Source organism: Leuresthes tenuis, unplaced genomic scaffold (assembly GCF_036924035.1).
Source record: "Leuresthes tenuis unplaced genomic scaffold, fLeuTen1.0.hap1 SCAF_10, whole genome shotgun sequence".
Taxonomy (NCBI): Eukaryota; Metazoa; Chordata; class Actinopteri; order Atheriniformes; family Atherinopsidae; genus Leuresthes; species Leuresthes tenuis.
The window spans coordinates 5,329,927-5,355,397 of record NW_027325364.1 but is presented as its reverse complement, the minus strand read 5'-3'; the positions used below and the strand labels follow the sequence as shown (position 1 = coordinate 5,355,397).

The 25,471-nt window shown below is 40.8% G+C and overlaps 2 protein-coding genes across 3 annotated transcripts in view; one reads left to right on the top strand and one right to left on the bottom strand.

Moving 5' to 3' along the window:
• Positions 1-25,471, bottom strand: part of tmem106ba (transmembrane protein 106Ba) — a 470,787-nt gene that overhangs the window by 68,683 nt on the left and 376,633 nt on the right. The gene's annotated exons all lie outside the window — the stretch shown is intronic.
• The window catches only part of crppa (CDP-L-ribitol pyrophosphorylase A), a 54,580-nt gene that overhangs the window by 7,492 nt on the left and 21,617 nt on the right, over positions 1-25,471 (top strand). For both annotated transcript variants that reach the window (XR_011917308.1, XM_072393663.1), the window contains exons 3-9: positions 1,410-1,559; positions 5,926-6,030; positions 6,962-7,007; positions 8,870-8,967; positions 14,177-14,254; positions 14,372-14,464; positions 20,163-20,294. Coding sequence is in view for 1 of the 2 variants with exons in the window: in XM_072393663.1 (XP_072249764.1) it covers positions 1,410-1,559; positions 5,926-6,030; positions 6,962-7,007; positions 8,870-8,967; positions 14,177-14,254; positions 14,372-14,464; positions 20,163-20,294 (702 nt within the window). In the remaining variant the exon portion in view is untranslated. The remainder of the gene's footprint in view (positions 1-1,409; positions 1,560-5,925; positions 6,031-6,961; positions 7,008-8,869; positions 8,968-14,176; positions 14,255-14,371; positions 14,465-20,162; positions 20,295-25,471) is intronic.

Here is a 25,471-nt window from a genome sequence, read left to right as displayed (position 1 = left end):
GCAGCTTGTGGAAAGAGCAGGGGCTCCCCGACACAGGATGGTGTTTTTGTGCTGCCTTTGGATGAACTCTCACAGCTCATGACAGAAAGCCCGTCTACACATGTGCGATGCGCAGCGCTCGTTTGTGTTCCTTTCGCTCTCGTCGCCATCACAAGTCTGCTGACCGCCTGCTCCTGGAAGCTGTCCTCAGCTGAAAATATTATCTCAGAAATATTGATTATTTAGATTTTTCCGACAGATGAAGAAGATGTGGTGCACGCTCCGGCCGTCTTATTAAGATGGATTTATTGTTACTCTGCAATCATGGCTGCCGACTCAGAGTGTGAATAAACGGCTTTGGCTGAGTCGAGGTCAGCTTAGTAACTGAATGGTCTTAATTCATGATTCAATGACACGATGCATTTTCTTTTTCGCTTTATTTAACCGGGAAGGATTGAGATATGTTTGTTTTCTTCTTCTAGGGAAACACAATATCACAGAAAAATGATTTCAAATGCTAGATGAAAGATACAGTGTTGTTGTAAATTAGAAGCCAAAACAGCAGCTTTTTACAACATTTTTGCTATTTTCTTCTACAGGGGCAGCCAAACTTTTGCCATGAGGGTTGGTACCAGTGTTTTCTATTCTGACCGTGTATATTTTCTGTCTCTGCAAACATTAACAATGTCAACAGAGCCTCCATTTTTTTTCCTCTGGCAGTCTTTGTGTATCACCCCCCTGCTAATTCACCGCAGTTTGTATATCTATCCAGTCACATTCGGCCAAAAAGTTTGGATTCAGTTGCTCCTGACTTTTAGAAATGCAAGTTGCTGCTCAGGAATTACTCATCTCTCTGTTTATAGTTTTGTATCAGAAATCCCTGCCATGACATGACCTGGAAAGGTCAGGTGAGCCGGCAGCTTGCCTCCCAGCATGTAAATTGAAATTTCCACATCTGGTCTTCTGGATTTTCATTAAAGAGCACACCAACACTGTTAGAAGCAGCAGAGGCAGTTTAGCTGTAAATAATGTTTTGCATACACTATGCCCAAAGCCTTGATCTTAATTCAGAATACATGTCGACTGTTGACTTTTATGTGCCTGGTTAAACATTTTACAGCCCGGGGAATGTTTTAGCTAACATGTTATGCACCCATGTGCTAAAAAACATGCCTTAGACTGGAAGGACTTTGTTGCGTTTGGTAAAACGATAAAGAAGAGTCAAAGCAGGAATTGGGACAAAGAAAACATCTCATAGATCAGGATGTTGTGCACAAACGAACATCCTGTCTACATTTAGGTCAGATTCGTATTAACCGTTAGCTCCCAGAATAATTTTCCTGTTGGGAGATTTCTGCCGTTTCTTCCTCTCAGAGACTTTAAGGAGTATCAGAACTCAGTTCAAAATCCTTTTATTTTTCTTCATGCAGGCTGCCGGAGCTATCCGACCTCTCGTTTCCACGGTGATAGCCACCACATCGGAGGGCTACCTGGATCATTCTCTTGAGCGAACCAAGTACAGAGCCAGCGAGATGCCTCAGGGATTTACATACGATGTCATCCATCAAGCCTATCAGAGGGTAGGGCTGCACAGTCACCCAACATATCACAAGCATGTCAGAAAGTATGCAGAGCTTCAGTTTCCTTTCTGATTTTTTACTTTACATGGGAGTCTGTCCATCAGCGTGTGCCGCTGAACCCATATTTTGTCCGTCTCTGTGATGGCCAACTCGTCACTAGTCCTGTAAATTTGGCTTTTTTTACAACGCCTAAAAACACGGGAGCCTTCTGATTTCCTTTGGCATATGTGTATGACCATGTATAAATGAATAAAAATGACATTTTTCTTTGTTGAATTCATCGAGTAAATATCGAGATCTAAAACTACAGAGAAATTGAAGCCTTATTTTTCTCATCAGAGTTCAATTTCAAAGTCAACTTCTATTCAAAAGTAAAAACAAAGTTTCTCAGTTCCAACATTTGATGTTTAGTCTCTGTGATAGTTTCTGTTGAATCTTTAAATGATCTGTTTTTGTTTTGTGCAGGTGAAACAGGGTTTAAATTGCTGAAAAATTCCCTCCTCTGAGCATTTACAAGGACTTTTTGTTTTGTACGTCAGAACAAATTAAGAGTCTCTGTTCATCAGACCTGCATGTGAAGATTTGTTTTACTAAAAGTTCCTGAGCCTGGTGAAGTAATGCAGTATTTGTCCAGAGCACATGCATCCAAAAGTATAATTTCACAGTTGCATTCATCAAAGATTTAAAAAAAAACAGCACATTAGAAACATTAGGTCCCGTAGGCATGTGCCGTTCACTCTTTAAAGGTTTTGTGAAGTGTTGAGATTTATGCTGTGAAAATTACACGACTTGGATGACAAAAAGCTTTATGATTCTCATACATCATAACAGGTCTTTACAGTCGTTCATTGTTCAGCTGATGTGCCAGAACCTGCAGGGTTTCCCTCCGAACAACGTGTGGCGTGGGTGCTATCGTTTTCCCGTGGCCTCTTCTGCGTCTGGGAAAGAAATGACATGTTGCTGTATTCTGTGGAACAAAAGTTAACAAAAGCCCAGTTGGAAAAATGATTAAGGAACTCTGAACTTACACTTCACATTTAGGTGAGCTCAGATTAATTGTCTCAGCAGTTAAGTGAGCTTTAATATACAAACCTGGAAAATGGAAAGAATTTGTACTCTGACGTAAATGTGCTGATTCTCCTCTTAAAGCAGGAGCTTATTTTTAAAACATGGGAGGCCAACTGAATGTGAAACGGGAGATTCACAAGCTGACACTTTGAATTTGAATTAGCTAATTCAGCCTTGATTTCATTAGATGCTTCTTTGATAGCTGCGTTTTTTGAGTGATGCAGCAAAATTTGAGCTACGAGTTGAAGTAAGTCTTCATCTGGAGCGCCATTTGTCTCAAGTTATTTTTGTTCTTGGCTCATATGGATCCACAGATTGCTTTGAGAGCCCTGTTGGCTTTGGCTTTTTCAGAGAATGAGCTCACTCTTGTGTTGCAGAGTCAAGGTTAGTCAAGTTGCAAAAAAAGGACATGCTGGGGAGGTCGATTGAGAGTGTGTCTCCCTCTCCTTCTTTTCAGGCTTTCTAAAGAAGGGAAAGTGTAAGGTATCTGTCAGGTTAGGACTCTAGGACATCCTCATGAAATATTTCTGAAAGCTTCATATTTGTAGCTTGACATCCATTGAGAGTAGAAGAACTAAGGGCTGAAAAGACAAAAGAGGAGACACTTTATCCAGTCCCCGGTGAGGGCTTTTGTATTGGGAGAAATCGCTAAAGGTTATATTACCTCAAGACCAAGAGCATATTTCTACTTCAATTTCTCCCTGTAGTCCCACACTATCTTTTATAAAAGGCCCCTCTCTTTTATAGCTTCATAAAATATTACTTTGGTATAATCAAAGCTAGCCTAAATTTGTCTTTGTAGTTCAGAGAGAGGTCCATCGCCTCGATCCAAACGCGATCCTTTCAAAGCGATGACTCCACTCATAACTAAGATAATCATTTGTACAGTTAACAGCACAGACTAATCTTAATTAAGATAAGTTCAGAAGTTCAGTTCACTCTGATGAACTCACTGAAGACCAAACAGCAAGAGGCCACAGTTACCAACTCGCTGTTGAACCTCGTGAAGCATTTAGCTGCTATAGAGGAAGCGTAAAAGGAGCTGAAAGGAGAGTGAAAATTAGATGTATGCACACAATGAGTGCTAATGTTGCATCATATCTCCTGGATGCATTATGAGCAGCTCAGGTCTGACATGTTCCATCAGTTTTTTTATTTTGGTCTAACATCTGAAAGGATTCAACATGTTTTTTGTTTTGACCGAATATGCAATGAACCCTTTTCTTCAACCTGTACTTACCAACACTTCAACGTAGCTAATGTAACGGCGCGGGCAGTCGGCTTATTTTTTCACTGCAGGGATGTTTTACTGATTATTTCATCGTTCTTCACTAGCAACCAAACTGAGAGAAGTTAACAGACGAACCAGAACTTACATTGTTGTTGGAAGAAATGAACCTTGAAGCTAAATAAAAAACTGCTGCTCTTTTCTTTTTGAAAAAAAGGCTCCAGCACAAAGCTTCCGGTGACTCTCTGTCCAAACGGTGGTCAGCAGTGTCTTTATATCGCTGATAAGTTCTGGTACAACTCACCTATTACTACCTGCAATAATGGAAAACAAACACAATAGAATAAAAGTATCTTAAAGAAAGGGGAGGTGAGGATGGAGGGAAAAAATGAGGAAGAAACACCACCACCAACGGCTTGGACCTGGCTGATACTTTCCTGTGTATAACTGAGATGAAGAACCATGTAGTCACGTAATAAAACCCTTCACTCGTTTTGTAGAACAATGTAGGAAGATGTCTTATGACCCTGATGAAACCAGTCTTGGACATATTAAATCTTAATCCTGGAAGATAAGAGTGTTAGAGGGCAGACAGTCGATCAGCTAAAGAAAACAACATCCTCTGAAGCATCGGCTGAAAAATGTGGTGACGGCAGCGTCATGTTACGAGCCTCATCTTTGTAAGCATTACCACCGATCACAGCACAGACAGCCAGATAAAAGGTCCTAAACCAAGAATTTCCTCACCAATATGTCCTCATTTGTGAGATGTCTAACATCTCATGAAATATAACGTCTCCAGAAAGCGAAGAAACTGCTCGTATGACTCCGAAAGATGTTTTCTAAAGTTTCTGGAATCAAGTCTTCAGGAGTTATTGTTGTTTAAGTTGAACTGATTCCACAAAAGATTTCCAGCTTGTTCCAGATAAGCAATATTTTACATGGACGCCGTATTGGCTGACTCGTCCCGTTGCTGCGATACGTTGGCTGCTGCACCAACAGGGAGTTACACTGGATCACTTCTATATTTCACAGCCGGTTTAGTTTGTAAATTCAAAATTTTACATTGTACCAAAACACTTCCGTCTTCTGTTGAAGTGCATGTTGGGGTTTATCCGTGTTAGATTTACAGCGAGCAAAAAACAGAAAATAAATAGCTGCAAAGGGGGAGTGTAAAACCAGCTGTTTTTCCCGGGTCGTACTTTCAGGGATGTCCCTTTATAGCGTAATTCAGCTTCATTTAAAGTGCATCAAATAACGTCATGAAATTTTATTTTCTCTTGTGCTCCAGGTCAGAACACATGACTTATTCATTTAGAGACAACAGTCCTCCACGGAGCTCTGCTCAACTTGCCATGGGCAGTATGGCGGCTCCGTTGACGTATGAACCAGTGACCAATGCAGCATCTTCGTATATATGTCTGTGATATTTTCTGTCAACTACGATGAGAGTATTTGGGGTCATCCAAACATGATTTGTACCAAGTTTGGAGAAGATACGACGGGTAGTCGTAACAGTACAACTACCAGTACGACTCAGCAGCGATTTTTAGTGATGAAATGGTTTGAACCTTCACCGGTGTCAGCATTGTCCTCAGATTTAGTTTTTCTAAAACTCACTCATTTGGTAACATTCAGATCAATATGTGGGGGAGCTTTTGCTGAGATTTTCGAGCATGTGAAGTGCTTGAATATGCTGAAGATGACCACATTTGATAAATCTGGGGGGTCCCACCATCAGGACTGAATTTCAAATACTAATTTAATTTCAAAATCAAGCATCTAAAGGCTGATATGAATATGACAGAGTTGATTCTAACTCTTTCCTACATGGGCGATCCTTGAAATTTTTAATACTCCTGGAAAAAACTTTTTTCTTTTTCATGCTCTTTATAGAATTAAAATGTCCACCTCGTATACAGATCTGTCATTACGGATGTACTTCATGTGCAGGAAGACATCCGCCCGGTCAGTCAACATGCTGTGCTGTAATTCCATTAAGTGTGATGAAAATATATTGTTGTCAGCGATCTTTCACAGCTGCTCTGCTCTGTCGTGTCCCCTCTGCAGTGCACTGAGTCAGACTTTGACTTTGGCACCGAGTGTCTCCATCTGGCCCTGCAATACTGTGGCACTAATGCCAAGCTCATCGAGGGCCCGCCAACGCTGTGGAAGGTGAGCTCGCCAGGGGCCTGCTTTGGGTTTGGAATTTTGCATTCATTGACGTTTTGACTTATACAGCTGCAGGCCCGCCACTGATTTATCAAACGGACAGAAAGAAATCCCCTGAATCAAAAGTGAGGTATGCTGGCAAATGTGACAGTGCCTTTAGCATGTAGAAAGTAACTTTAATCCAAATGTTTGGTTCTCAGCTAATGCTGACCATAAAAGATTACTTCCATTGACCCCCCCACGTTATGTATTGTTGCTGTGGTAAATGGGTGTGGGGGCTAAACAGGTATGACTTCAGTCCAGAACTGTGGATAAGTGATAATGTTTAGCAAACATATAGGAGGCCCAAACCTTTCTGCAGCAGAAATCCTGTAACAAGCAAGAAAGGGAGAATATTCGGCTTTGAAAACTACATTTTTTCCAAGAACAAATTTCTCTGTGAAGTTAGAAGATCTAAGCCAAAACGACTGGATTAATTACATTAATGTTTTGGATTAAATGTTCATATTTGATGAATGGTTGTGTTGGAGCTGTGCAATCTTTCCCCAAAAGCAGAAACTTGTCTGGCATCCGGTTGATAACCCAAATTCAGACCCTGTTTCTTCCAGTCAAACTGTTATTGAGCACATAAAATGGCTCCAGGTTCTCTGGAAAAGTTTAGGCACAATACATCGCTAAACAAATTCCAAATGTGTGTGTCGAATTATTGAAGCAGGACAACTGGGATGCCAGTGATTTGGAAGATCCTTTTACTATCATCATCATCAGCAGCAGCTCAAACGTTAACTTGTTCAGCTCAAAGGCAAAACTCCATTAAGATTGTAGGTGATTGTTCAGAGGCACATATCTCACAATCTCAGCTCATTGACCTGAGGCTGTCTGCGTGGATCTGTCCTGTGTTTCTGTTTTAAATGAAAACTTGTTTGACCCCCAGGTGACCTATAAACGGGATTTAGCTGCTGCAGAGTCTATTATCAAAGGTGAGTTAACCATCCTCATAAATTTGCTGCTACATAACTTGTGGTATGTATTGTGCACAGAGGACTTTTTCATCTTTTTACGTTTTAAAGTAATTCTGTACATGTGTAGGTTCTCTCAGACGGGTGAAATGGTCACAAATGAGCAGTCTAAGTGTGTTTAGTCTTTTTTTGTGTGGTTGAGAGTTGGACGTGAATAGGTGACATTGAACTAAAATATCCTGCCGCTGTTGTCAGAAGGAAACATTCTTTGTAGCATTGTTTAGCCTGATATGAACAGGGCGGGCGTAAGCAGTCAGTGAATACTGGGGAGAGCAAGTCAGGACAAGGGAGACCATCACAATCGGAGCAATGGAAATAAACACAGACCCATATTTTACTCTGCCAGCACCTGGACCAACAAGTACCTGTTTGATGATGACATAAGGTGCACAGCGGTAATTCCCAGAGCCTCCGAAGTGAATGAATTCTTTGTGGGATTTTTAGAAAAGATGTGGAAGGAAGTTCTCACATCTGTCAGTTTGAGTAACTGCTAAGTTGTTCAGTTTGTGTGTGTTTGCATTTCTGTGTGCTCACATGTACAGGCACCGCTGTGTGTGCGTGGTTCGTGCGTGTGCCAGTTCGAGGTGTGTGTTTGCGTAGATATTTGCGACTTGATTTTTCAGTGGTTGTCTCAAGCGAGACGGCCACATAGGAGGTCTGAGGCAGTCTGCAGTGAGCCGATTGTCATCAGTAACTGTGATGTTTTTGTCTGCACACTTTTAATTGTGGCAGTGGTATTTGAGTGCGTGCCAGATGGTGAGTCATAGCGTTGTATCAGCCAACTGTTCCCATAAAATGGCTCAATTTGTATGTTAATCAGCAGATGAGATGGATGTTAACAGAAATCCTGGCTGCCTCGCTGCCCCAACTACCTACAAGAGTAATATCAGACAATTACATTTTGAAAGTATACCATTAATTTTCAGCACAATGTGCAGTACTGTGCAAAAGTTTGGAGCCACCCTTCATTTCATTAGATTGTCTTCCAAGAAGCCAGACTTCTGTTATCTTTTAAAGTGGTTTGGAGCAATAGTTCTCCATGCCATTGTAAGGACTTAAAAGTTTTTCTTTTAAAAATGAGTCATTCACACTCGCACACACAATTACAGACAAAATATGAGGAAACTGGACAAGTGGAAGACAAGAAGAAGTGGCAGGTGTAGAATGACAGATGAATAATATCTGAGAGGGATGTCCTTAACAATTAGGAATAAATCTAACAAAGACCTGACACGAGACCTGAGAGATGCATCCGACCCCTCAGATGTCTTTTGGAGGGATGAATCCTCCCCACAGCCCAGACCTCAACATTATTGAAGCAATGTGGGATCATCTGACAGAGAATGAGACAAAAGGCAGCCCACATCCAAAGAAGAGCTTTGGGATGTCCTTCAAGAAGCCTGGAGAACTATTCCTGAAGACTCCTTAAAGAAATGACAGAAAGCTTGTCTCAGAGGGTTCAGGCTGTGTTGGAGAACAAAGGAGCTCAGACCAGATATTCACTTTAAAGCTTGTTAGAAATGGACAAACTCTGTTTTTGCCTGATGTACTGTTATTTATTATCCTGGCAAAATATAAAGAAATGAGTAACGGCACAAGACTTTTTTCCAGTTCTGTCGCTGGCTGGTTGAACTTGAGTTAAGCTCAGTACTGAACACTTGATCTTTAGTCATATTTAGTCATATGACAGGGACCTTAAAGAAAAGCCAGATCCTTTTTTTTTATTGTGCCAAACAGACAGCAAGTAATCATGTTTTCAAATGCTTCTACTCTATCTCACTTTTCAAATCACTGAGTCATACTTTTGAAACCTTGTCTTTCAGAGACTCTATCTCAGTCTGCCTGTCTGATCACAGGAGGATTGCTACCTGCTGTCACACTGGCTGACGCCCTCCAAAAGGCTGCTGGAGCTCTGGATATGGTGCGTGTATCATTGACAAAGAACCTCTTTACCACTTTCCAATAACACCTCCTGTCTTTTGTTGTGTTTTTCAAATCCCCCTGCGAACTCAGTGCGAGCTCCACATGGGTGACCCAGTGGGGACTCTCGCTCTCTGCAGTCAGACCTCTAACAGAGCCTGTAAGGATGTCCACACTCGGCGGCTTTTCCAGCTCCACATTTTCTCCCTCCTCCCCTGATCTCCTCCTGTCATTCCCCTGTTCACAGGAGAGCAGATGGTAGTTAAAGTTCCAGAGCAGTGGGAGTTTGCTTGATTAATAGACTGTTAAATGATGAATCCTAACCTCCTCCTGATCATCAACATCCTCCTGCCTCAGCTCAGTCAGACTTGACAATCTCCCAGTTTCCACAACGTCCCTCCCCTTTACTCGTAATCCTTTGTTTGGCACTTCAAACTCCCAAGTTGCCATAATGGACAATCCTCCATTTAATTAGTAAAATTCTTCTTTACAGACAATGCAAAACAGCAAAGAATGACAGCTTTAGAAGTGAAATCTGACCACATAGAGCTTCTGCTGATGAAGCTCTCTTTTTAAAAACATCTTAAAATGTCTGTTTTTTTCAGGCCGTGGTAATATTTACATATAAGATTCCTCCCAGAGAAATTTGAAAAAAACAGTGCAAAGGTTCAAAGACACGAGTCCAACACAGCAGGCTTTCTTTGCTGGCTCGGCTAAAGCCTAAAACCTGATTCAGGCTTCGTGTGCGGTCACGTTTGGCTGTTCTTACACACAGAAGACTCAGATCGTCTGACACTTCATTCAGAGGAAGAGCAGTTTGTTTGAATAGAAAGACGAGAAAAATCTAAAAGTCGCTACAGCTAAAAAGCAACAATTTTGCTGGAATTTAGACAACAGGAATGCAGTCAGAAGTAGTAATCTGTGAAAGAAATGGATTTATACCTGGAGTTTATGCCACATAAAAGACAACAGGTGCATTTAGCTTTGCTTTTCTTTCCTTTTCATGGTGGTGTTCGAGCAACTTAACAGGTTTCACATATTACATATTCTGTCAGCTGACTTCTGGTCAAATGTCTTGATCTTTTACTCTGTTTGATATCTAGGATATTATCAGTAAAAGAATCAATTTAATTGGAAACAAAAGCTGCTCTTGAGCGATGTATTCAGCCTAAGTTACCATGGTGATCTCACGAGGTTAAAAGAGACCGACCTTTGTGACGCTGAAAACTCTGACTTGAGGCTTAACATACAGAATCTGCTGCCAGAACATGTTGCTCATCTCAGAAGCCTTCAGGTTCAGAAAAGTGCAAAGACCTGAAGAAACACCCCTTTAACACATTATTTGCTGCACAAATTGAGGCAGGATCTTTTGTACTGGAGCATATCTTCTCTCTTTATCAGGGGTCGCCACAGCCAGTCGAGCTCGCATCATTGATTTGGCGCAGGTTTTACACTGGATCCAGGCTTGGGACCAATGAATCTAACATGCATGTTTTTGGGGTGTGGGAGGAAGCCAAAGTACCCAGAGAGAACCCACACAAGCTCCACACAGAAAGACACCAGCCGGGAATCGAACCCTCTTGCTGTGAGGCGACGGTGTTAACCACCATACCACATATTTTTACATTTATCACTGTTGGCTAACAAGTAGTTCTCCATGTATAGAGACATGTCTCCTGCATCATCCTGATGTGTATATACGGTGTGTGTAACTGCTGACAGCGGAGGTCAGTGGCAGAGTACGCTGCCTTTCATGTTCTGCAGTGATCCAAACAGTTTGTCATCCTTTAAACTCGCTCCAAGTCATTCATCAGCCGGTGTCAGAACAAGCGCTGTTTGTTGCTGGACCGGGCCCCGGAGAGGGATTGGGGTCTGTGTCGGGGCCTTTGGATCGTCTGTTTGGAGTCATTCCCGCCTGTGCTCAGGTGACCAGAGGGGCCGTGTTTTTTCCGGTGCGCCTGTTCGGAACCAGATACATCCTTTTCTCTGAGTTTGTGAAGGAGGAAGAATAATGGGGGAGATGAAAGGCAACTGGAAAAGGCTGACGATGAAGAATTACCTTTGTAACAGTGCCATTACATGAATCTAATACAGGGATAAGCAGTGTGAGTGTATGCGCAGGTGGAGGATTTGGCAACGTGTGTGAGAGAGGAAGACACTCAGAGCAACAGCATGATTAGGGATTCTTTCAGAAGAATGTTATCGGAGATATACATGTAATCCAGTTTAAATCCAGGTTTAAAGAAATCAGGTACATTTAGGTTGATTTATGATATAATAATAACACACCACATGACCGGAGGACAGCGTTTTTAGTCTCTGGGAGCGAACGTGTCAGTGTTTTAAAGGTAATATCTTGTTATCGGACTCAGTTACAGACCTAACAGTGTTACTTTGACCACTATTAATGTAAGCAACGCTGTGACATTTTTAAATCTTGTGACCAGTACATGTTTTGTGAGGCAGGTAAACGAGTCACAGGTGAGGCTAAAAGTGGGAGCATCAGCTTATCAGCCGGAAATTCCCAGCCTGTCAGGACATGTTCAGTCAGTCAAGTCCAGGAAAATGATCAGAAAATAATCATGACGGTTCACTTCTGTTTTTCATTCTAATAAAACAGCAGTTTTATATTTTTGGAGGCTAAATTGACTGTTCTTTAAAACAAGTATTTGGCAATAATAACGTTAACATAGAACAGATGCAATCTGGGGTTGCTTCAGTTGGTTGGGTTTAGGTTCAGCAGCGTTAGCCACTGTCCGTTATAGCTAACTACCCGCATATACTCGTCCCTGAAGGCACAGGAACATGCCTGCCAGGATTCATCAGTGTGAGACATCATCTCCACACATGGACTGGCCACCGCAGAGTCCAGATCATAACCCCATTGAGAATGTTTGGGATGTGCTTGAGAAGACTTTAAGCAGAGGTCTGACTCTCCCCTCATCGAACAAAATGCTCAAAATGGACGAGAATTTAGTGCCATTGCATGAGAACATTGAAGTGATGTCATGGCGAATGTGTGCAGCAATCAAAGCTAAAGGTGGTCCAGCATAAATATTAGAGTGTTTTGCACAAGTTAAGTCATTCGATTGACACACCAATGTCATTTTCCTCCATTTAGTCTTTTCTGAGTGTCAGAATTTCCCTTCAAACTATATTTTCATTTAGACAGTTAAATGTTCCCACATAAATGGAGTGAATGGCAGCTCCTCCCTTGCAGCATGGTGGATGTAGTAGATTATGCTGTCATGTCAGCCTCTCCTGCAGACAGATGAGTTGATCCTGCTTTTAAAATGCTGCCCGCAGTCCTGCAGCGGTTCTTCCATCGTTTATGCATCACACTGTCACTGTACCTCCTGAGTTTTTAAAAGTTTCGACCAAGAGCAGTAACGACATACACAGCAGTCATTTCTTTTTAAAACTGTAGATCTTTGCTCCTCTGAACTGACACCACCTGCTGAGATGTGGACTGTGTCACAGAAGCGACTTTGAAAAAGGAGCTGATGGTTCGGAGGATCGAATGAAATAAGAGTAACAGTAAGCAGCTTAGTGACCTCACACGGGTAGATGTTGTGATGGCTACTTTGAGACAGGCTCAAAGTAGCCACATGGGTGCACACACAAATATTCTCGCTCCCTCTCCGTGTTTCAAAAGATGTATCGTAATGATTGAGAAGAACCTGGAAAAATCTGGGGGATAGGATTTCTAAAGGCACTGGTGAACCTAGTTGTGAAATTAAGTTGCTTTGTCTCCAAAAATGGTCGCAAAATGCCATTAAATGGAGCCCCGATACGCCACTGCAAGTCAGACTTTAATGCACAGGACAAGGCAGTTTAGTGTCTATGAGCTTTTAGTTCTATTTTTATTCGTCTTTTAACAAAAACAAGGATTACGGTTACCAGCTCTGCTCCAAAGCACAGTGAGGTAAACAGAGTTGAACATTGAGCAGCTCAGGAGGATTTCTCAAGAGTTGATAGAAACCACAGTGACATTTGGACTTTAATTTGTCAGGGAGCCAGGAGCCACAGACCCAAACGCTGGAAAAGCCACATTTTACCAACAAGTTTTCCATTACAGCTTATGTCATTGCAAGTTTATTTCCACCTCTCCTAAAGAAAAGATTTCCCCTCCTGTTGTGTTTTTCATTAAGATTTTAGCATTGAAGCTGGAACAAGTGAAATTTGTTGGTGCTTAACACATTTAAAATTCTCATTAGCAGCATTACAGCGTTGAGGTCTGAGACTTTCTCTTCTGTCCTCAGAGTGGTCTTTTCGCTGAGCCTCTGCGGTTTCTTGGCGCTCTGGGTTTAAACTAAAATAAACACGTCTACTCTGGGATTTCACTGCCAGCCTGGTTTAGATCATGTCAACATTTGCTTTTTTCAAAGCCTGCAAATCTACATGTCAAACTTAAATGATTTTCCTCCCAAAGCCAGGGGCAGTTTTATTTCAAGATCAATTAACCCCCCGACATGTGTTTCCAATAACCATTTCACATTTTCAGTTACTTTATGTTGCTTTAATGGGGGGGAACAAACAGGATGGCCGCGCCAAACGCAGCCTCTGGATGTTGTTTCAGTGTTTATTTCCTGTTTTTGGGATACATTTTTGGACCAGGCTGTTATTAGACGTTTAAAGACAAAGAAGATTGTTATATGGAGACGGTGGACACGGAGAGCTATCTGCTTGCCTCATGCACGAATGCCAAGGCGAAACTCAGTGGAAAGATCGTAACCTAAATGTCCCGGTTCCTTAAGCGAAAAAGCTTTTACAGTTCTTGGCTACACCTTGTCGTTTGATTCAATTTTGCATCGTAATGAAATTTAACTTGGCTTATGTGTGATCGCTGTTCCTGTCTTCTGCATATGAGTTTTCCTGCCAGTTCAGGAGTAAAAAGGAGAATAAATTGACTTCTTTTACTCACTTCCATTTGTTCAATACCTTTCTGACAACAATTAATGAAATAAGCTTCTTACTTTGCATGTGACTTTGATGATTCGTGGCAGGAAAGCAGGTGGCTGTGCTTTCACGGGAAATGATTGAAGAAGTGGCTGCAACAAAAACCAGAACGCTCCTGACCTTTAGCGCTGGAGTCGATCCGTCACTTGACCTGAAATGCATTAGGACTCTGGAACAGCAGCACCTGCCTTATATGCCATCACTCAACCAATATATATCAGCTGAATACTTGAAATATATCTTTGTTAAAGGAGCTGGACGTCATCCCAGACCTGATGGGAGACAATGCCAGGTATTTATTAAAGGAGTGGAACTTCATCCAGGTTTCTGTAAGTTCCCACTTTTAAGGTCAACTTTTTTGAAGTGAAAACATGTTCATTTAAAAAGTCACGATCTGTTCAGGCAGGCGTTTGATTTATATAATTTTGGATGTCCTTTGTCTCCAGGTCACTGGTTCTTGCCTGTCTGAGGTGGAGGCTTTACTTGGGGCTCTAGAGGCAGCAAATCGAGCTCCTCTCCACCCACTAGTCGTCATTTGGGTGAGTTCATACATGGGTTCTACAACCATGCTAGCAGACACCGAATAGCTTCGAGATGCATGCTTACTGTATATCCACACACTGACAGTCCCCACAAGGGGATTCTCAGTCTGTAATCCCATGTGCAACATTGTAGTTTTGCTCATAAATACTGGTGAGATTGGAATTTTTGACCAGATGCCCGAGTGTTTCCACCTCCTGCTGTAAACAGGTGTGTTTTTATCTCTGTCATCAGAAAGATGGATGTACAAATCCTGGCAGAAATGACAGAATTACCACACTTGGAAGGTGCTCATTCAGCTTTTTTATTTATGGATAAAATAAATGAAACACAGACATATAACACAAAACAGTTTTTTTTTTATATACACATCTGAGCATTCTGGTTTTGTGAAACGTACCTCATAAACATTTTATAGAACAGTTGGGATTTTTTTTACCAGATGAAGTTGAGGAAGAAATGATGGAGTTATTGACCCAAGCAGCAAAAATGTCAGTTGGTACTTTCTTGAACCTCCTCCTGTCTTTTCTGACAGCTTAAATAGTTTGAGGACTTCACTAAAATGAGAAACGATATTCTTCAACAGTCGGGTCCAGTTTGCAGATCAGCTTTGCGAAAGGAGCTTTTTTTTTCCAATTTCCACCCTAAACTTTCAATCTGATTGAGATTTGGACTGTTTGTGGGCCGTGTCATTAAGTTGAGATGTATCATCATCCTGAAAGATGACCTCAGCTTCACCAAGCTGCCATCTTCCCTGGTCCTTTACCTCACATCAACCTCATGTCACCAGTGACTGTGGAAATGTGCTTGTTTTCTTCAGACATCTTTCCATGTTTCATTGGACCTGCACCAAACTAAAGATCCGACATCATCTCCCTGTCCAACACAGATCAGTGACTCATCTCTGAATATCACTTCCATCCAACCATCCACAGTCCATGACTGCTTCTCTTCATCTCACCACAACCCTGTTTTATTCTTTTTGGCTTTTCTGGATGTAATTCCCATTCCTTCTGGCTGGTTTCGGTCACAAACACTGAATTCTGTTTTTTTTTTTTATTGTGCATTTTCTACTAATTAGGCGTATTGCTTTTAGTTTTTCTGTCCTGACGCTTTGATGTCTCCCTTGGTCGACCGGTATGTTTGCCTTTTGAAACCTCTCCATTTTGTTTTTACTCAGCGAACAATCAAAATCATTTGCCACACTTTTTGTTTTGGCCATGTTTCCTGGCAGTCGGTTAACTTCAGACTCGTTTGCATATTTATTCTTGTGATGATGATTCCATCATGCTTTCATGTTTTCGTCTGCTTCATCTGAAAAAAATAGGAAAAAGTTAGAATTCTGTCGTAAATTTTTTGCTTTTTTACAAAACCAGAATGTTCAGGTATTAAAAAAGATTGTTTTGAGCAACATCTAAAAAGGCTGAGTAAACGTCCTCCGAGTGTAGCGACTCCATCGGTTTTACCTGTGGTTGTAGAAACCTTTCCTTCGTAAGACTTGAGCACGTTGGATGTTTTTGTCATTTTCAAGATTTTCAGGAGAAAATGATTCTCCTGAAAATATTAATAAACATAAGGGAAAAATGAAACTATTTACAATAAAAACACTGAGTTTAAGCTCTCAAGTTGTCTTTATTTTATGTTTCTACTTTCCTAAGAGGAGAAGGTTTGAGTGGACACTGGAATTTCCATCGGGCTTCTTGGATAACCCACAGATTGTAGGAGCTTGTCTATAAACAGGCCAGGTGTTTGCCTTAAGTTGCCATAAGTCTTAACAGGCTAAAACTTAAGGAGATGCAGGCAAAGCCTCCGTGGACAAACACACAGTGTGTCGATAGAATTTATTAACACAGTAGAGCAAAAGATCTTTTTGGTTCCACATAAACTGCATGAATTAAATAATTTAATGTGGAGTTTGGGGTAAACGTGAATGCAGTGTGGGTAGAATAAAGAATGCTAAGTTTGCCAATTGTTCACCATCATGTTCATGAGCTAAAATTCAGCAGCTATTCAGTTTGTAAAGTCACTAAATTAAAAATGTTTCTAGCACTCCAGCTTCATTATTCACGCTCATTGATAGTTATGATATGATGAAATTGCTTTAGAATTACTGAAAGTTTTAATAATAGTGACAGACAAATATACGCATCTATGTATCTGTTTCTGCTCAGTAAAGGTAACAGAGACGCTTCGATACGAGAGATCATGTTGCAGAAGCAGCTATTATTACTGTTTACTACTTAATATCAAATGTCCCATGTCAAAACATGTCAAAGAAGCCAATGAAGCCCGGCTTGGCTCACAGTGGCTGCTGTGGATGGCGGTGTTATATTCTCAGGTTGTTCGTCCATCCTTCTGGTTTGTGTGGCGACATGATATCACAGGAATGCCTTGAGGGAATTTCTTTAGATTTAACACAAACATTCGATTAGACCAATCATGAACTGATTTGATTTTTGTGGTCAAAGGTGGAGGTAAATGCGGCCTCATACCGTCCCAGCCTTGTGAAGGTGATATATCAGGAAATCCTTTGAGGAAATGTCATTACATGAGGAGTAAACACCTGCTTGGATCCAAGGGGAACTTATTACACTTTGGTGGCCAAAAATACTGTGACCTCATAAAGGAGATTTTTGGCCTTAACTCGAGAAATCAGAAGTGAATTTTAATACATTTTCAAACAAATGTAGGCCAACAGTGCTAGTATTCATTCATTCATTTATTTGGCAGTAACATCATATTTGAAATACATTTTCATAACTGCTACTTTGTGTTCTGTCAGAATTAACTGATAAACACAATTAATGCCCTTTATTCAAATAGATGTAACTGTTTATTAAAGTCTTAAAGTTTTAAACTCCAGCTTCACTCTTTAATGGAGGCGCACATCCACAAGTCAAGTCGGATTTATTTGTTTAGCACATTTCATAAGCCAGCTGCTTTAAAACGGATCATATATCAAGAACTGATCATAGAAATGTTAGTGGAAATTAATTTCTACGACTTATGAAGCCACACAGAAACCACAAATTTGAGACCAGAGTAAAGATCTAGAAAATTGAACACACTTAGAGCCGAACTGAGTGTTTGAGAGAGAAGACGTGTTTTCAGGCAGAGGTCCAGAGAACAGGATTATAATGACTGAGAGCGTCATCAGCTGTTGTAGAATTTCTTCTAAATCTAACAGAGGATTTTGTTTGAAAAGGAACCATGTACAATATCAAACATTGATGTTGCCATTTGATGGATTGTATCAGTTAGCTTTAAGCTAACTTACATCTGCAGCCTCTTGGCAGGTTCCATTTAAAATGTTACAGAGATAAAGTGTCACAACTTGTCGGCACACATATGCACATGTGTCAGTGGGCTATTCATTGAGCAATTCAGCTGTGTAGGAGGGAGTCAGACTGTTCATGTCTTTAAACACAATTCTTTCTTTACCTGGGAGCCAGTGAAGAGATGCTAATGTAGGAATGACGTGCTCAGAACTTTTGGTTTTAGTTGTTTGTAGCTGTTTTTCTTATTTGTTCTGAATGTCCCATGAGGGGCTTTGTAGCTGTTTGGAAACTTTGCACGTACTAGGACTGAAGCTCAATCTCACTCACAGCTTCTAACACTGAGGTTTTCTATTTGGAGAGCTCATAGAGAGGAAAACCTAAATAAACTGAAGCAGTTTTATTTTTAAAAACATTCCCTCTTAGTCTGACACACAGAGCTGGTCCAGAAACAGTCTCAGATAATCAGAGAAACTAATTTCCATGACAAAACAGCTGGAATATGGGCAATCAGAAATGTCTGCATTAAATTATTTGGTTCTCAGTAAATTACTCAGCAGTGAAACATTGCATTGTGTTCGCAGAAAGGAGCGTCCATCCTACAAAACACTATTTTTTGTTTCATTTAGACTGAAACAACCAGAATAATGTCGGATAAGTGTGCACACTCTGCCTTCCCTCATGGGTTTTATTTTTCACTAAAAGAATGGTTTCATGGTGAAACCTTTCTAAAAAACAAAGAAATGTTTTCTACATGAGAGCTTTTATCGGGCAAAAACAAATTTCAAAATTTATAAAGTAAACCACGTTATCTGCCGGTCACACAAAGCTTACTTTCCCGTTCTGCTTAACCTGATTTCGTGGTCACTTTTAAGTGTGCACGACCCCAGTCTTGGAAGTTGTGATTAGGGGAAGGTGACGCAGCCGCTTAATAATGTGGTTTAGTCCAACATGTGAGTCCTGCTTTTTATTACACTGCACATGCCGCCCATTTTTTGTTCCGGGCTTTATCACATGTTCGTGGGGTTTCAAGGGTTCAGGGATTTTCGTGTGGATGTTCACTTTAGGATAGAGTGTGCGTCGAGGGCAGAGGAGCAGGAAGAAGCCTTTTTTAATTCACCCCCTTTCATGACACATTATTAGATATTAACAGTGTATTTCCTATCAGCTCTTACACAACCCCTGAAAATCTTTGGCTCAGTTTGTAAAGCAAGTTGTCTCTCAATCAGCAGGTGGTCAGCACCTGATATGAAGCTCTGCCGTCATGTGTTTGTGGCTTTGTGTGTGAGTGGCTGAATGAGAAACACCCTGTAAAGTTCTCTGTAGAATGTAATTCAGGTTAAAAGTAGCATAAACGTGCAGATGATTTACCATTTACTTTATGTAAAGATGGGTTATCCTTAACTACACATAAATGATGTCTTGTCTCATAAAACTCTAAAACTGAATAAGGATGTGCTTTTTTTGTGTGGTTATCCTTTTCAAGGTTTCCTCAGCTCTGAAACCGTAACCTTGGTGAAAGAAGGTTTTGTTTGAGCTTTCAATTAATCAGGAAGTGTTAATTTACCGCTTTACAAAAATGTAACATTGCACAAAAGCCTCTTTGCTGCTAAAAGTAACAATGGTGTCATGCTAAGCTTTCCCAAGATGAATGATCCATCTATCCAGAGATTGGACCCTTTTCCCTCCCAATATTTCTTAGGAAAATTACCCCTGAGGCATAACTTTTTACATTGACACTGATTTTTGTGCACTATTCGCCTTGACAAGCCAGTCTGGCACATTTGAATACTCATCAAGGTTAAGGAAGGAATTTAACTTGAGGTTAAACTCCTTCCAATATGCTGAATAATCAGTCTTTAAGTTGAACTTTCTCGGATTACAGCAAACATCTGATTGATATCCACATAAAGTGGAATAATTGTACATTCAGAGAAGATTTGTTGATGCCTTTGAGTTGATTCTCCTGATAATCCCATCGCACTGCCACGGTTTTTGAGGAGATGTGACAGAATAATTACACTGAATTCATCTCACTTTAAGTGTCTGTCAGTGGTATGCTTTGGAAAAACTAAACCTTTGGATAAGGTGACACAATAACCTTAACCAGCGTATCTCAAATATGTTTCCCTAATTGAAGAAAACAAACCTCAAAGCCCTAAAGGTAGTCATTATATCCTAAGTTGGGACAATGTGTAAAACAAACTCTGTTTACTCTGAACACAGGCGAGCTCACGCTTCCCCCGTCCTCCCTAAACACCGCCTTACTGACACAGGCCTATTCGTTCGCAACATGTTTTAACAACTGCTTGAAAAATGTGCCGTAATTGCTGCAAACAGGGGCCCGATGGACATTCTGGTAAAAGATACTCACTATTGGCAAGTGTTTTCTGATTGTGTGCGGTGGACTTTGTTTTGATAGGTGCATCTGAGCAGTTCAGATGAGTTGTCGAGCAGCGGGAACGTGGCTGAGCCTGCTGCAATTATGGACCTGGCCTCAACAGCTAAGCTCCGCAGTATTCTCCTCTATGGCATCCAGCTTCATCCGTCTCAGGTAAAGGCTTTGTCTTTACTCCATCTCCTCTCTTATTTTCTGAGCTTAAGACTTCCTGAGGCATGCACATTAAAAAGAAGTCCAAAAAAAAAAAAAGGAAATGTCTTTTAAGACTCTTGATTCAACGTCTTGTCAGAGTTTTTAGCTTCAGGCAAGGTAGCTGTCTTTTATCGCCGATCTTTTGTGTGCAAGTGGGAAAAGTAGTATACCCTCTACTGTGATTAAAAGAACAGGATATCAACTTTTCTCTCCTCCCACATGTGTTGAGCTGCATTGTTTGAACTCAATGCCAGAAGGATGAAAAGGATGCAGAGGTGCTTAAGGTGTAAAACTCTGTGCAGCTCAACCAACACATGTGTAGACTAAGTTGATTCAGTTGAGCTGTGTGTCATGGGAATCTCCTGTTACACCAGCCAAATGTGCACTGGAGTCATTATGGTGGATGCGGTTGACCTGAAATCCTTAACTTACTGCTTAATAATTACAGGATTACATCAAGTTGAATTATTAATTTTGCACAGTGAGAAAAGTCAAGTTTCCCGCTGCCCAAACTATCAAATCAGATTATGTTTTTTTGGCCAGATGTGTGCAGCAAACCCAAGACAAATGTTGAATATTCATACCGCTGTTGGCCTTAAATATGACGTCCATCATGATTTATGTTCATGGCTGACTGCAGCACTGTGACAAATGAGGTTTCTTGGCAGCTGCATCACTTCACAAATCAGTGGTAAAAGCCTCTGTGCCTCAGGCGAGGGGATGTTTGAGCAGGTTGGGTTTAATCTCTCATTCACAGAAAAAAAGAAGTGAACGATGAGCTTAAGGAGGCCAGGTTTTGTTGGGTCAGTGAGAGCGTGAGGTGCATCGGGCCTTCACATCGCAGTGCGGTGTAATTAAAAAGAGATGTTTTGTTTTCTCAATAGTGAGCCGTGCAATACGCCGCAGTCCCGCATATGAGTTTGATTCTGCTATCGGATGTTGGACATCATGGTTTCCCTCTGAATTATTGAGGCTAATGCTGTTAATTTGTCATCTTGTTCCACTCCTCTGAGAAACGGAGAAAAGAGGAAGGGAGTGGATGGAGATAATGCATGTTTCACCATGATAAAATGCTTAGCTTTGTGTGATAGAGGAACAGCAGAATGCAGCCTCATATAAATCACTGTTAGCCATTTGTTATAATGAGGATAATTCTTCCCACATGGCTGTTTTCATCTTTGTTGGGATACCTGCTTCAACTTCTTCTTTCAGCCGTTCATTTTATATAAGAATACTGCTAATGAAGCTTGTTTTAGTTTATATTTTATTTCTTATCAATTTTTAATGAAGGGGAGATGTGTTAAATGTTTCTTATTCTTTAGATTCATTAACTCATGATAATGATCCATTGAAACGATACGAATGTTCGACTGCACGCTGTATTAAAAGTTACGATGCATGTTAACAAAGAGCTTTTTCTGTCCCCAGAAAATGATCTTTTCACTTTGGTTTAAAGAGGACTAGCATGTTGTGTTTTCCCCATGACAACACAGTCTGGATTACATTTTCTGTTCCTAACAAAAAACACTCAGGTTTTCCTTTTAGACATCTCAGCATATCTCTGTAAGAGAAGCCAGTGCAGACTGAAAATAATTAGTTGCGCTGCTGTCCAGAGGTTTGTTCATACGCCTTTACTGTGAGTGCATTATTTTACTTTGTACGCTTGTGTGTGTGCACGACTTTCAGCACCACTTCACACTTTAGAGACCTTTGTCTGTTCTGTAGAAAGCAGCTCCACATTCACCTTTATCTGGGTTAGATCTTAACATTTAGCATTCTGGTTTCTATGGTTCACCGTCTTGCCAAACATGCTCTAAACCAGGGATGTCCACATCCGGCCCTCGAGGGCCGTCTTTGGACATTCCTGCTCTAAACTAATGGAGGTTATCACTTTTTCATGAATAAATCTTTAACTGCTCCTATGAAGGCTAAATCTGTAGTTTTTTTCCTCCAGAAATCAGACTTCACTCGGTGTGTCATCAGAGAGGTTTTGGTCCATTACCACCACCGTTCTCAGAAAAGATGCAGAGGTTCAAACTTTTTCTGCTGTGCTGCTCAGAGGTTTGTGATGAGCAGCTCCCACTGAGTAAATATCTGTTTCTGAAGACTGAATAATTAACATGTGGCAACTAGAAGTAGTTTAAATTAGTTGTTTGGAACCACACTCATGTTTGTGGGTTGTATATGAAACTAAAACCAGAGGATAATGAATTAATACAGTCTGTTTCTTTCACCCAAAAGCAGCTTTGATTAAACTTGGCTAATCTAATGATTCCATTAGTATCTTATACATAGTTTCAGGTTTGGTCATGCAGGGAGGACTCACATATTAGAAGTAACTTCAAAGTGAAAGTACGGTAAAAGTAAGTAAAACTTAGTCTTCAATGCCAAAAAGACACAAGTTATACCATTAGATCATTATTACTCGTCTATCGATGTGATATAAAGCAGAATTCAGTGGAGCTCATTTTGAGCAATTTTGTATCCACCTGTGACTTGTGATTATATCTTATGATGGACTAATGAACTTATCATTGCCCTTTACTCATAGGTCTGTTGATTAATATTTTTTCATATTGAAAATAAGCAGATATGCCATCTGAAGCTCTCCAGTTAACGTACAGCTGTTGTCAATTTTTTCTCTGTTGAGCTGTGGTGTTACTGTGGTACTTTTGAATGTTCTGCTTTTCTGTAAACATCTGGCCTAAAACATCAAATTTTTACATGGAGTGGATAAAAACACCGCAGCTGGACACCATTAGATGACACTTCACTCATAACATTATGACCATAGTCGAATATTGAGTAGTCTGGTCATAATCTGAGGGTGTTTCCACTGTAGAGGAGTGCCGTTGCCATGTGGAGGAGACGGCCAGGCTGACTATTAGAAAAAAGAAAAGAAGACAACATATATGTGAATGTCAGGGTGCAGGTTTCCCATCAGAACTTTGTGTTATAACATGATGAGCAGTGTTAACTCATTTTACCTGCCAGTAGTTTTAATGTCAGTGCTGATCAGTGTATAGTTCACAGATTTCACAAGTGTCAAAACTAAGTGAATCTCAGATAATTTAAAGGAAAAATCTAATTTGCTCAGTTTAAAGGATAAAAATCAGGTGGGAGTGGCTTCTGAGGAATATCAATATCTGAGCTTCACAACACATTTGAAGTGTATGGAAAAAAGAGATTTCTAGGGACCTCAGAAAAAGAGTTGATGGTGCCGATCAGGCAGGAAACGTTGTCAAGTTATTCACCAAAGAGCTCAAGACTTCACAAAAGTCTGTAAAAGTCCTCAAAGCAGCACCGAATAATGTTGAACTACAGGAGAAGGAATCCACCGCTTTCTAAAAACAACATTGATGTCTGGTAAACTGGAGTAAAGCCACTTACTGCATAGAATAATGCAGTCAGACAAGCTGGCTTTTTAGAATTAAACGACATAATTAAGAGTACTGATGACCAGGATATGTTGCTAGTATACAAAATAGCTGATTGCAAAGTGAGCTGTACCTCACTGGAAATACTCTGAAATCAGACATTCTAAATATAGAAAGAGCTCTAGATTGGTCCTTGTGTTTTATGTATTTCTGAAGGATTGTTGGACAAACCCAATGGTTTATGAAAGAATACCATTTGCTTAATTTAATTCAGTCTTTTGACAATTAAAATCTATGAGCTCATGGAATTGTGTCGATCCCAGAGAGTTTGGGAAAATGATCTATCTCGTTGACTCTTAGTGATGTCTGGAAAAAAAGTGGATTTTTCTCAAATGAGGCTTGACTGTGGTTTCACATTTTCAGAGTAATATCCAGCCGCTCATGCACCCAGCGGTGAGTCGCCATGCATTCCATGTCGTTTTGTCAAGGGGAGAAAGTGAAATGGAGTCACGGGCAATGAAAAGCAGTCTCTCTGAAAGGATGTGTGATCAAAGCACTTCTCTAGAATCTTTTTCCATGTGTTGTTACCTCTCTGAAGATGCCCACAAGCCAAACATCAGGTGCGGCAATGTGTGAAAATCTAAAGATGTTGGCTGAGACTACTTAGACACTGGATCCTCATAAACTGAGACAATGTTGTGAAAACGCTGACGGTATATACTATCAGTGTCTCCTGCTGTGATAGGAAGTGTCATAAGATCCCTTCTTGTGCAGGGCCTTGGTGACTTGTCATCTGCTGAAAAGGGATGTCACCCTGATATATGGGTGTTGTAATCCCTGCAGTGAGAGCCCTGATGTTTACCCAACCCCATATTTCCTCCTCCTCAAAGAGCCCGGACCTGGAACCCTAAACCTGAGAAGAGATTAGCCGGCCAGGAAGAAAAGAGGTGAAAAAGAAAAGGAGTGAGGGGAGGGAGGGAGGAAGAAAAGGAGAGGACTCTATAGGCCTATTCTCCTCTACCTGTTCTGATCTAGGTCTGAAAGGCAGACAGGTGAAACCATACACGACTTAATGAAGATGCTGCTGTGACAAACATGGAGTCGTACCCTCATTGGGGTCAAGGGAGATCAGGGAAGTCTGTCGCCTCTGTGGCTTCAACACACTCCCAGCTTTTCTCTGGCTCAGTCCAACCATTGTCCTCGATTGAATAAATTAATGATCTCTAAAGGTGATGCACTCCATAAAAAAGCTGTGGTGGATAGTCAGATTCATCTCCAGCCACAAGTCACAAAAATCATTGGATCTCTAGAGAAATCTAACCTGCAGCAAACAAATAGCGGTAATCCAGCATCATCCTCAGGCCCTGAATGCTTCTCTTTACCCTCTGTTACCTTGAGCTGAGTTGGACGATCCAACCGCAGGTCACAGTACAACATAGTTGCCACATTAAGCAAAACTCTGCAGATATTCATACATATCTGCAGGAATACGAACCGTATCATAGATTTAATGATTCTAGGGATATCAGAGGAAAAGAGGCTCAATAATCGTTGTCCTCTATGACCTCGCACATGCATAGCAATACCCTCTAAAATCATTAGCAATCAGAATTCGCCACCATGAGTGGAGTGTGTTCCTCACTTTACTGCCTTCAAGAGGAATCAAACACTTTTCTAAATGATGAACTGAGGGAAAATGACTTCCACAGAGGTCCTTGTCCACACTTTTTCTCACAGTGCGTGTGTCAGGATAATCCTGTT